The sequence below is a fragment of the Neocloeon triangulifer genome, unplaced genomic scaffold, assembly GCF_031216515.1.
Source record: "Neocloeon triangulifer isolate White Clay Creek 2 clone unplaced genomic scaffold, ASM3121651v1 ptg000002l, whole genome shotgun sequence".
Lineage (NCBI taxonomy): Eukaryota > Metazoa > Arthropoda > Insecta > Ephemeroptera > Baetidae > Neocloeon > Neocloeon triangulifer.
In genome coordinates this window covers 2,186,620-2,202,892 of record NW_026775545.1, presented here as the reverse complement: position 1 = coordinate 2,202,892, position 16,273 = coordinate 2,186,620, and the positions used below count along the sequence as shown (strand labels likewise).

The 16,273-nt window shown below is 35.8% G+C and overlaps 3 protein-coding genes across 6 annotated transcripts in view; 1 reads left to right on the top strand and 2 right to left on the bottom strand.

Annotated features, from left to right (window-relative positions):
* Positions 1-119: 119 nt before the first annotated feature.
* The window catches only part of LOC132205040 (uncharacterized), a 54,273-nt gene continuing 38,119 nt past the window's right edge, over positions 120-16,273 (top strand). The window contains exons 1-7 of one of the 4 annotated variants that reach the window (XM_059633865.1): positions 120-184; positions 616-778; positions 863-1,155; positions 1,230-1,340; positions 1,410-1,514; positions 1,571-1,692; positions 1,746-3,975. In XM_059633865.1, the coding sequence (XP_059489848.1) occupies positions 641-778; positions 863-1,155; positions 1,230-1,340; positions 1,410-1,514; positions 1,571-1,692; positions 1,746-1,927 (951 nt within the window). In that variant the 5' untranslated portion in view covers positions 120-184; positions 616-640 and the 3' untranslated portion in view covers positions 1,928-3,975. The other 3 variants (XM_059633864.1, XM_059633866.1, XM_059633867.1) reach the window with 3 other exon arrangements.
* LOC132205039 (dicarboxylate carrier SLC25A8-like) lies at positions 2,020-7,757 on the bottom strand. The gene is made up of 9 exons (XM_059633863.1): positions 7,611-7,757; positions 3,999-4,162; positions 3,791-3,934; positions 3,340-3,476; positions 3,172-3,284; positions 2,846-3,061; positions 2,636-2,776; positions 2,431-2,572; positions 2,020-2,376 (listed from the first exon to the last, which is right to left on the bottom strand). The coding sequence occupies exons 3-9, from the start codon at positions 3,932-3,934 to the stop codon at positions 2,274-2,276; spliced, it is 996 nt and encodes a 331-aa protein (XP_059489846.1). The 5' UTR covers positions 3,999-4,162; positions 7,611-7,757; the 3' UTR covers positions 2,020-2,273.
* Positions 11,065-15,691, bottom strand: LOC132205472 (alkaline ceramidase). The gene is made up of 5 exons (XM_059634529.1): positions 15,495-15,691; positions 14,988-15,085; positions 13,506-13,762; positions 13,212-13,349; positions 11,065-12,278 (listed from the first exon to the last, which is right to left on the bottom strand). Exons 2-5 carry the CDS (start codon positions 15,078-15,080, stop codon positions 11,972-11,974), a joined length of 795 nt encoding a protein of 264 aa, XP_059490512.1. The 5' UTR covers positions 15,081-15,085; positions 15,495-15,691; the 3' UTR covers positions 11,065-11,971.

Here is a 16,273-nt window from a genome sequence, read left to right as displayed (position 1 = left end):
CTCCTCATCCTTGCTCCTAATCTGCTCCTAATCGCGCGCAAACGGCGCAACAAGGAGCGGCGGCGCAAAGTGAAAAAATGTGAAAGAGGAGGGTAGGGAGGAAAAAAAAAAAAAAACTAGGAGAGATTGAGTGAAAAGTGCAAAGTGCAGAACACAGCAGCAGTTGAACGTGCTTGAGCGCAGGGTATATTTTAGAAAACAAAAATACATACGGAAAAATAGGAAAGGACATTATTTGTGATTGTTTGTAAAATTCAATTTTAATTTTTAATCCCACATGCAAGTCTTTCTTCATCCGTTCATTTCACCCATACATATTTTAATTCCTTCATAAAGTCTAATTTTTCTTATCATCCAATATGTACATAAAGCATAAATTATGATGAATTAAATTTGTCAGCTATGGTCACTTATACCTACTCATCGTCGATCGTCGAATTGCACTGTTTTTTATGTATTTACGTAAAAATATTTCCTCTTTTTGTATAGCATTTTATTTATTTTCTGCATTTTGTTATAATCCTCTGGGTCCTCATTCTATAATATTTCAATTTTATCGCATATAATAATTCTATTTTATTCATTTTATGTCTAGTATTTTTTAATTATTTGCAGAAAGTAGCAATTCAACAGGACCAGAATGGAGCATTTATTACCAAGAGTGGCTGAAAGTACAGTCTGCGCTTCTGCAACTCGGAGAAGCACTCCTCGTTCCTTCGATAAGGATGCTTCCACACAAGTCAAGGACACCCAAAGCCATCTCTTGTATATGGCTTGTGTACGTGAAATTTTTTAAATTGATAATGATTAGAGCTTTTTTGCCAAAATCGAAAAAAAAAATCATCGTTTTAACCTTTTATAGCAGGCAGAGGAAACACCTGCCCCTCTCATGGGCATTGGAAATTTTCACTCGGCAATCAAAGCCCCTGAAGAGTTGGAAAGCCAGCAGCCGTGGCTTGAAGGCAAGGCCAAGTGCATCTCCACCCAGTCCGCCCCTGGCAAGAGAAATTCCAATCTTCCCATGAAAATGACTGTCTCTCGAGCTGCAAAGAGGAAGCTCCAGTTCCCTACGTCTTCGTCTGCATTAGGTCCTGCAGATGCAGACGACTGCCTGATTAAGACTCTTGAGAGCATTTTCAATACGGACGTTCCAACGTATGTTTAGATTTTGTTGAATAACTTTGACAATTATATTTTATTGTTTTTTTCATTTTATTTTTTTATTTTAGAGATTTCTCACAATCAGTTTCATTTGATAAAAAGTTGCCAAGAACAAATTCATTTAGTCAACAAGGCGCCTTTCCATCCTCGTTCAAGGTTGCTGAGAACAAATTTTTCAGGTTGCTGGGTTTTTATTTTTTTGTAGTTGAATAATTGGGAATAATTATCATGATTCACTTTAATTATAGTGACAACTCTGAATTATACACTCAAAACAGTCAATTGGTTGAAGATGACAACAATGAAGATCACAGTGATTTTTTGACCTGCAGTTATTCTCAATTAGTGGAAAAGTTTGTATTTGTTATCTTTTAAATTTAAAAAAATTATTTTATTACATTCAAAATAGGTACTGCCCGACGAATTACGGAGGAAACGAGTCTGAAAGTGACAGTGACCTCACAGCCTCCTGCAGTATTTTGTCCCCTTTGATTGCAACTACACCTCCAAAAACTCACACTGGACAAGATGGTACATATTTTATTTTCAATTTATATAAAAAATAAATAAAAATGTTTCCACAGCCTCAGTCTTCAGCTACAACTTTCAGTCTCTGTCTCAAACTTCACTGCTGGACGACGGTCTGACAATGGGAGAGAAGAGCAAGTCTCAGGACAGTGCCATTAACATGCAGGCTTTCAAGCAGAAACTACTTGAAATGAACGCTGAAGAGATCATGAAAGTAGTGAAGGAGCTCCAGCACTGAGTGAGTACAGAACATTTTTTGCCGAATTTCTGCATTTCGTCAAGATATTGAAATTATGCACAAAAAGTTGATTCGAAAAGAAAAACGAGATAGGTTTATGTTACGCTGGACTGCGGCAGGCCCTTTTATTTTTAACATTGAGACACGTGAACAATATTGTACGTTAGCAACATAAATTATACATATAATATAGTATTTGAAATGTAAAGTCAGGTGTGAATAATTAGCAAGTCATAGCTAAGTATTATTTAAATATAGCATATCACAATCATACAGAATAATGCACAATTATTTTCCATTCAAACTCAGATAGAGGATGCAGCGTTGAAGAGTAGCTCTCAAATTTTTATTCAAAGCGACGCGAGTTGCTGATCGTTTTCTTCAACTGCTCGTAAGTGATCCAAAGCACAATGTTCCAGCTCACCAGGCGATAGAACGAAGGGGTGAATCTTTATAAAATTCAAAGTTATTATTATAATTTAAATATAATTAGATCGACATACCCTTTATAAAAGGCAGAATGTCCTTCTTGAGAAAACATGCGGATGGCGCAGTCGATGGCGCCCTTGTAAGTGCCGGGCGCTGAGTTCATGTAACGAGTTTTAACCACATCCACGGGAGAAGCGAAAACGGTTGTGCAAAATCCTATTAAAAATAGATACAAGATTGTAATTAATTGTAATTACAAAATGAAAGTAATTTACGCACCTGCAATCACAGCCGAGGTAAAATGGCATGGAACGTTGTCTGTCATGAGGTTGTTCTTGATGATGGTTTCTTTGATGATGTCGTAGCAAACGATTTCGGACACGTTGACAATTGCGTTGCGACCAACATTGGGGAAAGTTCCTGAAATTAAATTTTTTAAATTAATTTGAGGATTAAAAATAATTAATTTGCAATTAAGGAAAAACATACCCTTCCACAATCCACGCGCGCCCTCTTTTTTCGCAATCGTTTTGTAAGCCTGAAGGGTGCTCTTGTAGCGCGGAGACGAGCTGTTTTTCTGGGCAGCTTGGAATCGAACTTTGACCACGTCAGTGGGTTGCGCCAAAAGTACGGCAAGGGCGCCTGTGGTGAAGCCAGCGGCAATGCGAGTGCCAACGTGAATCGATCCAGCAACTTTTGGGTTTCCTGGGATTAAAACAAAATAATTATAAAATCAATATTAACAAAAATAATGAATTAAAAAATTCAAGGAAATAATTTAAAAAAATCGAAAAAATTTAAATTATAAAACGAACCTCCGTCCAAAATCTGCTGGTAGAAGGCCTTGGTAGTGTCGTAGAGGCCCAAGCGCACAGAAGCAAAGCACATCTGTCTCTGGAGACCAGCAGAGAGACCATTGTACAGGCTCCTGCATTGATACATTATATTCCACGCGCAACAACCAGAGGGCTGTGCTTATTTACCTGGCGCCTTCCTGGCGCGCCATGGTCGCGATTGTGCCCACCAGGCCACGGTACTGCGGACCAGCCGGCACCACCACAGCTGCCTGACCGGACGTGGCCATGGCTGCTGCGATAACGGCTCGACCCTCGCCTTGCACCTAAATTACAAACAAATCACAAAAACACTTTAACTTATGAATTCAGAAAAGGGATAAAATGTCAAATTAAAACTTTTCTTTTGTTTTATAAAAATTTCAAAAAATTTAAAATGAAAGTACCATAAAAATGCCGCAAATTTTTTAATTAACATGTAACTAAGTTTTAAATTTCCAGTCAATTTTTTTTTAATATCAAGAGTTTTTTCCTCCAATAAATCTGTAAATATCTTTTAAACAAAGACCAACTCAAGTTAAAGGATAACAACCAAAATGTTTAATTAAAATATTTTTAATTATGATTATAATTTTATTACCTGCAGACGAACTTTGGCGGTGTCAAGAGGGAAAGTTACGAAGTCGGCCACGCATGCTGCGGTGCCCGCCGTCAGCAGCTTGACATAAAGAGGGCTCTCGGTCACAGTGACGGCCGTAGTTGGTAGTTTGGGGATTTGCGACATCTGATTTAGAATTCAAAATAGTATGAGGCTGAGCTTCGACTTGCGCTTTAATCAATCAACTTACCTTTATGGAATGTTAGTGAAATTGGAAAAAGACTAATCAAATGGGAAAGGCTCCTTCCCTAAAGTCGTCAAACAAGACGTAAATATGCGCACTGTTGGCGCGTTTATGGGATATATCTAAATAGAAGGGGTTGATGATGTGCGCTAGTACCATGCTATAACAACCTGAAACACACAAATGAGGCAAAATCAGTATCGAAAAAGCGGCAAGATAATGAATTTCACAAAAAAATAAGTCTATCGTGATTATTTTTTAAACTTTTAAATTATGAAGGATGCAATTATTTTCTTATATTGGCACACAAATTATTATTTTAGTATAAAAAAGCAGGATGTATTTTCATTACAAGCTTATAAAACAACACGAATTTATGCGCAATAATTCTAAAAATTTTAAAAACATATTTTGTGTTCATGCACAGTAATTATATCAACAAATTTACAAATTGAAATGTGTTATTTTCGAAAATTCTTTTCTATTCTAATTTAGTTGGAGGCGTGAAAAGCCTTCCAATCTCATTAGAGGGCGATTGCTTCCGAGCCGCTGACAAACAAGACCTTGGCAATTGATCGAGTGTTTACTGAGAAACTACCAATCATCCCAACGCCAGCCGCGATTATCAAAGTGCAGTTGAGTACACACACGAGGACAGGTGCGTGCGAGTCTATTGCGGCGAGCGAGATTATAATTTGCGCAAACCTCGCGTTACGCACAATACAACGCGTTTCAAATCTGTGTAGCACTTGCAGGAAGCAATTTTCTTTACACCCAAAGCTCTCTCGCCGCCGAGATATTGTAAAATACTCGACGTCATTTATTATATACACGGCCGCGGCTAGAGAGAAAAAAAAGGAGAGAAACTCTTCCAATGCATTTCTTCATTCTCAGGTTAGATAAAAGCTCGAAAGCCGTGTCTGAAATAAAATATTTATGCACTCTGGCCGTTCAAGGCGACAGCGGCTGGTTTTTGGAAAGTTTCGGAACTCCTCCCTGTTAAAACCCGATTCATCTGGATTTTGGAGGTTTCGTAGCTTTTTTCAGATAACGTTTAATGTTTGTCAGATAAAAAGTACTGCCTGACACCGTCAATTATATTTCTTTTCCGTGAGTGTAATTGGACATTGCGCTCAAGCCTCAAGCAAAACCTCAATTGATTGCAGACCATTTTTTGTTTTGACTTCAACCGACACATACACATGTAATAATAAGAGCAAAAAAACTTGATTATTTGCAACCTTGGTCATCTTGGCATTTTTTTTTTTTTTTTAATTGAATTTCATTCAAGGTAGTGAGATATAGAAAGAAATCCAATTATCTGTATCCATTATAATAATTCTCGTTTTATTTAAAATAAACTGTTTTGTCACCTTCATTGCTCTATTGAAAAATTAAAAAAACTTGCTCTTCTTTCTTTTGATTTCTAATTATTATTATTTATTATTTTATTATTTTTTCTTCTCAGTCAATACAAAAAAATTTCACTTCAAATTTAACGCTATAAAAATTGAAGAGCTTTATTTTACGGCATACAATTAAGGTTGAATTTTTGGGATAAAAAGAATGACGATTGATCATGAAATAGGGCTGCAATCAAGATGAGACTAAAGCGGAAATAAATTAAAAAATTAATTTAATTAAAATTTAATTACCAAGAATTTTATAAAACGATGATAATCCAATTTCCTTAATGAATTTCAATTTATGATGATTTGAATTTAAAGTCGTCTTTTCCTCGCTGGGTTTTTTGAGTAGTTTATTTTTTTTAAGAAATAACAATATCAATTTTCTTAAAAATAAACAACTCAAAATACCCAACGAGGAAAAGCGGATTTTAAATTCAAATCACCATGAATCAACCCTCGGTCGTGAAATTGTACTACAAGAATTTCAATTTATTACAATTTTTTTATGTTATTAATTTCTGTAAACCAAGGTGGTTCAGTAAATTTGTACTAAAAATATTTTGAATTTCTTCTTTTCCCTTTCTTTGCCACAAAATAAATAAGCCAGACAAAGAAGCACGAGTCTTAAAAAAAGGAATTATCCGAATTATCAAAGTCCGTCGGCCCACTGAATTGTCCTCATTAACAATATCTCTCGGCTTCAAAGAGCGCTTCTCCTGTCTTTACATCTCAAAGTCTATCTCTCTCAGACGGAGTTCTAGAAACGATCCAAGTCAATGCTCTTGCTTTCAAGAGACGAGCAGCGACACACGGTCTTATTTTTTATTCATTCTTATTTACACGACGACTCACATTCAGAGCTTTGGCGAACCTGGCCGAGACGCAATTTATTTATTTCGCGCCGGGAGAATATCGAGCGTGCACTAGTTTTGCTCGCCACGATCAATTCTGCAGTCTGCTATATTTATTATCAAGGAGAAAAGCTTAATTCAGGATTAATCTGGAAACCAACTTAACCTTTCTTATACCAGGGTGTTTTTTACCGAGCATTTTTTTTTTACTGAAATGAAGTAATCGGAAAAAATCCGTGAAATAATCAAACTCTTAAAATTGCGAATTTTTTTTTTAAAATTTCATTATATAATAATTTTGCGTCTGGCAAATTTGAGGAGAGAAGAAGAAGAGTGACGCCCTGAAAATTAACCCGACCCCTGTTATGACGCGTGCGTCATATATTTATATAGGCTTTTGATGACATCAAACCCCGCGTTTGGATATAATCTCGCGGCGGTGCGCACCGGTTCAATCTGAATTAATATTGTGCTGTAGCAAAAGTATAGTGAGGCCAAGTTGGCATAGAAACCGAAAAGAATGAGCAACCGTCGCGTCCTTAAACCCCGCGACACGCGAACAAACTCGCTTGTTTTTGCCAAACCACGCGAGCTCGAAATTTACGCCCCGCTCGAGATTTACCAGATTTACGTCAGCCGAGCTGTTTTGACGAATTCTTCTTTCGGATTTGATTCTTTCTACGTGGTCAACAAGCCTATCAAGCCGTTTTTTGGCAACCACCAGTCTTAAACAGTCTATTTAATTTCGTTTTCCTCACGTGCTGGGTTCGCGCAGCAGCTTTTTAACATCAGCTAGGGGAGCTCGATGGAAAAGTACTAGACGCATCTGTGGCGCTTGAAATCGCTCCAAGATGTGCGAAATGCGAAAGACGCGAGAAATTAAAATTTCATGACGAAAAACAGTCATGAAAAGTTCCCGTTTATTGGTGAGGTTGGGAAAATTACAAAAAAGATAAAACTTCCTATATAGTTGTTAATTTAATTCGTCGCATAAAAAACTTCAATGTGGTTTCCCTGTTTTCCTCAAGGACAAATTTTCTTATAATTATTATTTTCATTCTTTTGTCGAGTACCCTTTATTTGTTACCAAAAATTCGAAATTCAATTGATAATAAAAATAATTTATAATTTTAAGCAAATAAAATAAAATGTTGAAAAAACAGGCAGGCGTTAACAAAAATTAAAATGAATCTAAATATAAAGACTTTCCTGCTTAAAAGAAGTGAAATATAATTAAAATTCTAATTCAACGCATTTTGGAATTATCTAGGTCAGTATGGAATGAATTTCGGGCTCGGTTAGTTGGAAAACATAAAAAGCAGCACACACATTTGGCGACGGAAATTAAGTGCACTTACCGACTGATGCAAATGAAATGATGTCCCAAAAGAAGGGCTCGTGGGCTTTTATACCAGACCCGGTGGGGGCCAATCGAGTGAGTTGATCACCAGTTGTGCGCCAATCACAGAAAACACATCGACTTCGGCCCCGCTCGGGCGTTTGGGGGCTCGTCTCTCCCTCTACGCCGCAGCAACTCTGCTTGCCGCGACGTCACACTCAGAAAGATTTTCCCACTGCGCCTGATCCCGCACATGCACACAATGAACATCGGAACCAGGTGCTTCGACCAGCGTCACAGGATGACCCGACGCGAAATTCAAATAGTGCTTTTTGTTCAATTTGCGTCAGTTGCCCTTTCAAATTATTGAGGCAGCGATTATCTGCACTTTTTGCGCTCAATTTTGCCAAGGCCTTCCTAGAGAGGAAAACACAATTTGCCTTTTTGTCTAGTCACTTAATTCTCACGGCTCATATAAATTTTTAATCACGCTGCACCTATTTGCATAATAATCTTCCATTGATCAATTAGACGAAACGTGCACTGCTGTCATGGAAGTAGCAATACAGAAAATTGATAGACACAAAATTTGTGAGGAAAAGCCTATGATATGAAAAAATTACTTTAAGGAAAAAAATTGGAACCTTGTGAAAAATCCATTTTTTTTGTTTAATTTGTTAATTGCAAGAAAAAATCGAAAAAAAATCTGTAAATCCTAACAAAGTTCCTTTTTTTTAAATTCAATTCTTATTATTCCCACTAAAAAAAGAATTTCAAAAATAAGAAATTGGGAGGAAATTGGCTGGACCCGGATGTATTTAACAAAATAGTTTTTATTAAACAAAAATAAAAAATTAAAAGCATTGTAACGGAAAACTTTGCTTGCTGAAAGTTTGCAAGCAAATTATTTTGCTGTATTTTTCAAATTTTAAAAACTAAAGATATGTGTTTTTTTTTTTACTTCTAACAATAATAATTTTTCAAGAAAGAAAAATCTTTTCGAATCATCTTTTAAATTTTGATCTTCCAACTTTTTTTATAAATTAATTTTATATTAAATTAAATTTTGCACATTTTTATATTGTTTTGCGCTACACACTTTCAGAAAACATTTAAAAATCGGTTGTCTCTTGAATAAACAAGGTATTAAATATTCTGAAGTGAAAGCGTCGCGCATTAGCCAACGCGGCGCGGTCTAGAAATAGGCAAGGCGACTTCAACGTCACTTTATTCCTAGCAAAGTGTCAGCAGCAGACTTTAGTCTATGAATTAATGGACTAGGAAATGCACACTAATGCCGCATTATGCATTGCTTGGCTGCCAGACTAGGACTGAATTATTGGAAAACGCCGCTCATTATATTCGTTGGCCCTTCCTGGTCGTTTTCAAGGTTCACACGCGTTTATTTCTGGAGATCGAATAATTATAATTCCCCAAAGTTAATCTAGTTATGTGACTGCTCGGCAACATTCGGCCTTGGGCAGAATTAAGCAAACAACGCAATTGGACTCTCAAAGTGCGAACTTATTATTTTATCGGAAAATAATATATGAAATTTCGTAATCTGTTTTTCGCGTTCTGTCTCCAAAGGCGCTTTTTTTTAATCTTATCAAGATGTATTTTGTATCCTATTCCATGTCAAATCCTTGTGCGTGATTCAAGTATTTTTCGCACCATTTTACAGCATTGGGCGTGTTGCTAAAATATCTTCCGCAGCCATAAAACTGCAATTTTCGATTGAGGTAAAAATTATCTTTTTTGTTGAAAAAATTGTTTTATTAATCGACAAAGCCGAGAATAATTTTTTGTTTCTCAAATTTTGATCTTGCAATGCTATACCGGCGGTCGTTTACATGATCGAATAGCTTTTGAAAAGCGCTAACTGTGTTGCAAATATCTCTCCCAAAGCGCTAATTAGCATTTGCCAAAGTGACGCACAAACGACCTTTATCCCTTTGAGGGCCCTGATCTCACAATCAGCAGAGATGATAAACGGATCTATTTAATAGAAATTTAAAAGCACTTGAAATCTCAAATCTGTAGTGCAAAGTGCCAAGCAATTTTTAATTCCAGTTCAAAGATGAGCATCATTGCCTCATCAAGAGATCTGAATAAAACATTTCATATTCTTGCTACAAAAAAAAAAATAATATGGAAAAATTAAAAACATTAACAACCATCTCTCGATGTAAATATTTTTTTGTTATTAAAATATGATTTTTTTACAATGTCAAATTCATTATGCATTCAAATGCCCGCATGTCTAAGCTTGCAAAAGCCTATATGAAAAAAAAATTATCCCTCGCTGCTTTTATGGATAATCCGTCTCTAACCAGAATTGTAATGGTCATCAAGGATTGCGTATGGAAAAGCGGCACGTTTTAACTCTTATAAATATGTTACATAGCAAGATGTACTCTTTTAAAAGTTAACGAAGGCGAACCTCTTGGTGGGCTCGCCGCCGCGGTTGCTATGCCATGCCATGCCAGCGGAGTGGGTCACCTTGGAAATTAGCAGTCGCCGCCGAGCCTCTGCGAGAACCTCTTTCATTGGCTGCACCGGCTGGACAACACTAATCTTAATTAATCGCATGTTTGATCTTTGACACCCTCAAGAGAACATGCTTCATTCCCTCTTACACAAAATTACACAAGTGAAAAGACCGTTTTAAGAAATTTCTATTCGAGATAATTTTCAATTTTAGGTATTAATATTAGTTGATTATATTTTAAATACTTTTCTTTTTTAATAGTAAATAAAATAGATAAATAATTTTACTTGAATTTATTACTTTATTCTTAGAAATTAAATTTAACAAATGATATTTTTCTTCTTTCTGTTAGATTAAGATGATGGGCAAAAATTATGATACATATTGCTTTGGAAGGAGCGTGCAAATTGTACGGATGAAAAGAGTAAAATCATGCTGACAGGCGATTAAACTGCAGTTAAAAAACTTGTTCTCTGCCATAGCTGGTTCCGCCTCGCAACAAGATTTGAGGAGTGAGAATTATTAGAGATTTTTAAGATATTGCCAAAGTTAAAAGTGAAACTCTTAATATTATTAGCCATCCCACTTACAACTTTGCGCTCAATTTTCAATACTTTTCCATTTAGAAAACACCCGTCATAAAATTATTTTGCTCCAATTATAAATCTGATAAATTGGAGTAGCACAATGTTTTGTTTGTTGAAGACGCTTGGCTAATGATTGTGTCGTCTGTGCGTGATTCAATGCTGTTCTATAGCAATAGACGGCTTGCATGGAGTTGTTTATGAAATTCAAGTTTAATCCATATAAAAAGGCATATGGAATTTGTTTCAACATACTCAAGTTCACTCATCACTGATATTAATGAGGGACTGCATCTATAATGCCGCCCAAGTAAAATCTTTCAATATATTTTGTCAACAGCAACAATTTTTAGAAAATTAAATTATGGGTTATCGAATAGAGAATAATATCATCTAGCTATTATTTAATTGCATCTCATTTATTTTTGTGAAGCGCTGCTCTAATTTTCAGTAATTTTACTCTGCACTTTGTAGCATAATAGCTGAGCTTATCAAGTCAAATTTGGTAACAAATAATTTTAAAGATGCCAATTTTCATGCTTGAATAAGCTGAGATTTACAAAAGTGCCGACAGGCAAAATAGGAAAAGGAAATTAAAAAATATTTACAATAGAGTTTTGATCTCACTAATGCGCATTCAAAAAAAGTGACCAAAAAAAAGATAAACACAAAAATCAAATCTCAAATAAATGCTTAAATTTTGTCTTTTCTGATCCACTTGGGTTAACATTAATTGATAATACTTTAATTGTGCACATCTTGATCATTTTGATCTAAAATTTAAATCTTTCACAACAAAAGTTAGCTTGTATTAATTGTGTATAATATATAGCTTGCTCGACAATCACCTTGTTCATAATTTCGACTTATTCTCCAAATCACATTTAATCCACAACTCAATCACATTATAATAAAGTCAGTTACTCTGTATTTTATCACGACTATCACTACTTAGGTAATGCAGAATTTTCATTTTATAAATATAGCTCTAGACAGCATGTAAAATTGCTAAAAATACTGCATACAGTTAAAAGCTTGCAAATACAATTTGTTACAAATATTATCATCTGAAATCTTGCAAAGTACATTTTTAAACTTTTGAGCTAATATTCTGCTGGTCTTTTTTGGCAATGATTGATATTGTGGCAGTTTTAAAACCAACAATTCTATTCGACCTACAAAAGCCTTAAACTGTTACGAGAAATCTTTGACGCTTTTGTCTTAAAAAGTGATCTTCAATTTTCTCCTGAGATAACAACGAGGCCTGTACTAAACACTCGAGGAGGCAGTGTCTCTTCCTTGACCCTAAATTTGGTGTCCGCCATTCTTGACTGTGACATACGGAACTCCGAGCTCGAAGTGGTCCCTGGGCCAGTATTTGAGGGTGGGGCTGAGATCAGGTCGCTCATCTTTGACCGCGAAAAAGGCAAACAGAACGCAGGCCGTGTAGGACACGATGAAAATGCAAATGTGGAACAGGGCGTGTAGGTAGGGGAAGTCGAGGGAGAGCCAAGTTGAGCAGAACATGCGGTCCGTGGTCCACAGAACGGCGGCCACGACCCAAGCAATGGCGCAACGGTTGCCCAGACGCTGCACTCTTGCATCTTGATTCCTGAAATTAAAATGATTTAATAAAAAAAATAGTTAATAAATTAAAGTTGTCAAGCTAAGGATAATTTGTAATGGAATTAACGAAGACTCTTTTAAATATAAATCTATGTTTGTTTAGTGTTGCAATACGGCTTTTCCTTTTGTGTTTTGTTGTTGAGGAGAGGAAAAGCTGCAGTTAAATTTAAATCCAGCTTCAATCGTGAAATTATATTATTACTCATTTTTTTAGATTTAAAATTAAAATCACCAAAAATAAAGTTATAGTTCTATGATTAATTTCGATTAATTTAATTGACAGATAACATGAAATTTAGTAAGAGAATTTTGTTGGGCTAGTAAAAATTTCAATGCAATATTTCGTAATATTTCAATTGATTTAAATTAGGGAGCCAGATTGAGAAAACTGCACATAGAGGTTATAGCACCAATGCAGCAATAGCTCATTGTTTGCAATAACAATTAATATTCTACAAACAAACAATAAACAGGTGTTACAAACAGTTAAAGAATGCAAACTGAATTTATTATTCTCTTGAATCAAGATTCAGCAAATTCTATTTTTAATTTTTCCCAATCATTAAGATGCTCTGTCTTTCACCTTTTTTTTTTAAATCTTTGTCAAAAATAAAATTGGCATTAAAAAAAAAACCAAGACAAAAAATGAGAAAATGTGTTAAAAAAGAAAGTCTTTGAATAATATCCCCGCAACCTTTAAGAGCCGAATGTAATAACAAAATAAAATATTAAAACCTCCCACTTCTTCCTCTCGCTCTTAGTAAATTATTATTTGCCTTTATCAAGAAAGAACTTGAATGGCTCTCACTGGCGACACACATCAAGAAAGTTATCACCCTAATGACACTATAGGCGGCCATTAAAAAGCAATTCCATTTACTCATTTCCTTCGCTTTGACGACAAGAGCAATAATTTAACCTTCGTAATTCTGTAGCCATCAAGACAACCACCAAAATACTGAAACCCATCAGGGCGAAGGCATTTGCGAATGGGTAGAGAAAGGCCAGTCCTGTGGCGACCATGGCCAAGGAAATAGTCACATACCCAAATTTGCGCCTGAAATTTAAATAAATCATCAGAAAAATAATAAATCACATATCCTTTTCCCGAAATTGGAATCAGTTTAATTTAAATAAGTTAAAAAAGTAACAATTAAAATGAGTTTTTACTTAAAAAAAAAATTTAGTAAAATTTCCTATGGCGTGGGATTACCTGTCGTTTTTTAAAATGGCAGGAAAGTGGCGCCTGGGGAAAAACATGGCAAGCGCAGCCGCCAACACCCAAAGGATGGCGAGCTCGTCCAGAAGCTGGCCGATGAAACTGAGAGTCGCGTGGAAATAGGCCGAGCAAAGTCCGACGACCATGAGCAAAATCCAAATTATGTGAATGCCAGGGTTGACGAAGCGTCCGTACTCTCGGAATAAATGGATTAGTACCGGTGGCATCAGGAAGAACAGAATGTTGCTCAACTGAAAAGAACAAAATTAAAATAAACAAATTTTCAAAATTGAAATTAAACTCAAAGTTTTAAACATTTCATTTATTTTAAAAATAAGGAAATACAAAATTATTAAAAAAGGAGAAAAAAGGATTTTTGGATAAAAAAAAAATTAAAATTTCATTGGGCTGTGGCCAAAAAAGAGCTGATTTTTCATTCAGTGAAACTTGAAACTTAGGGTTTTTATGGAGATGTAGCAAGGTTTATGGTTGTGACCCTTGGTCTGAATGATCAACGATTAAAAATTAGCTTGACTGTTTATTAAATTTTTTAACAACAACATTTTAATGTATAGCGAGAACAACAAGAAATAATTTTTACTGCTGTTGCAATTAAACATGCGCATATAATAAAATAAATCTTTTAAAATCCTTTTGCAATCCAAAGGAGAGGCCTGTTTATTTATATTTATCATGAACACCTCCTCAAGATTAAACGAATCTTTATGGACATGGAAAATTTACATAGCCATAGAGTATGACAAGTGCGCAATAGTTCTTTTGCGTTTTAAAAAGTTCGCGTAATTTATATAATCGCGGTTTGACCTCTGAACCGCGCGCAGTGCGTTATCAGCGAAAGGAAAAGAAACTCTGACCCAAATTTCAGTGACGCAATCTCGACAAACGTTGACCAGCAGAAGCAGCGCTGCGTCAAATTTGCGTAAATTGTCTGATACGGGAGCCAACAGCTTTTAGTTTTAGCAAGAAAAAAAATTATGTGGTTGTTACGCTATAACACGTTTGTTAAACACTTGTGCGCTGCAATGCGGCAAATTTTTGGCAGTGAAACTTTACTACAGACAGACGGGCCATTACAAACTTTAAAACCGACTTGCGGAACACATTTCACTTTTATTAAGTTTAAATTTTTATCACGAAGAAAGAATAAAAAAATGTAATAAATATTAAAATGTGAAAAAAACTGTAAAAAAAATTAAATTTTGGAAATATTTCTTAATTAAAATTTGGATAAAAAATTTGAACTTCTATTTAAATTTTACAAAAGTGGATTTTTTTTTATAAATTATCGTCATAAAATATTTAAATTTAAATATTTTTGCTTTTTTTAAATGAATTTTTGGTTATTTTTGTTCCCAGCCTAGTTTAGCGTTGGACCCTTGCCAATTAAACACACGAATGGTTCCCTCTGCAGTGAGGGATGAGGAAAAGGGTCAAAATTTGAATAAAAACACTCACCGTGTTGGTGAACTCGGCGATCAAAGGGCTGAAGGTGTAATTGTTCTCGCACCAGTCGATGGGCGAACTGCCCGGCTCCAGATTCTGCCACATTTTAGCTGCAAAATAGGTCCACATTTCAGTCATTTGCGAGGCGAGCAGCCGCAGTGGTGCGACACGTCGAGCCAAACACACTCATCGAAATGATCATAACAATAATAATAATAATAATAATTGCGCGCCATCAGTCGTCGGTCCGACGGCCTTCGCTTTTTGTATTTCCACACTGCACATGCATAATTCGCGCTCGACTGAATCGATCCCCTTTTTGATCAGAGCCCAATTATAAATTGACTGACGTCCGGGCTTGAATTGGACAAAAAATAAAAAAGTTCCGTCCGAGAGCTCGGAGATTATCATCTGGCTTTTGTTAAATTGCGTCACACGCGAGATCCGAACACAAAACCTGCGTTGCTATGGTCAACAAAAACGTCCAGGAGAACTTTAGTTTATCCAATTTCAACTCACCTTTGCCCTGTTCCCTGGTTTCAGGGCATCAAACGGGTGCCAGGGTCTCGGGTTCGACCTGCTTTCGTCGTTTGTTTTGGTGCGCAGCTGATTTCTGTGTCGAGCGCTGGAGCTTGAATAAGTCTTTGGCCCTTCGCTTGCTTCCTCTCTTTCAATTGTTGAGCGAGCTGCGCTGTAATTTTTTTGTCGAGTGACTCACGCGTGAGCAGAGCATGCGTCCCCCCCTGTATAGCAACAGACAGCACGTTCTTTATCTCGAATTATATATTTTTTTTCCTTTTCCTCTGCGCTGCAGCCGCCGTGTGCAAGCCAAGGAAATTGCATTTACAGTTGTGTGGCTTTAATAATCACGCTCCGGTTTGTCACCTCACGTGCTGGTGAATCTCGAATTTACAAGAGTAAAAAATAGCTCCGCGGTTTTAGGATGGAGTGAAAAAAACAGGTTTTGTCATAAACGTCATAAAAGTGAAAAAGTGAAAGCTTTTTAAATGAAGCGAATATTCCTAAATATTGGGCGAGCCGGAAGCTGGAGGCATATTTTCAAAATTTTCGTAGATTAAAAAAGTACACAGAAACACAAAAGTACTATTACTTTGAAGATTAAATACTGGGCCAATAAAATAATTCAAAGTTTTTAAACAATTTTGTCTCAATTTTGAAGCATTCTGTGAGAGACAATTTTGTAGTTAACCTAAAATTTAGCAATTTTTAATCTTTATATCCTTTCAATTAAATACTAACTAGGTTTACATTTAAAATAAAAAAAAATTATTGCATCG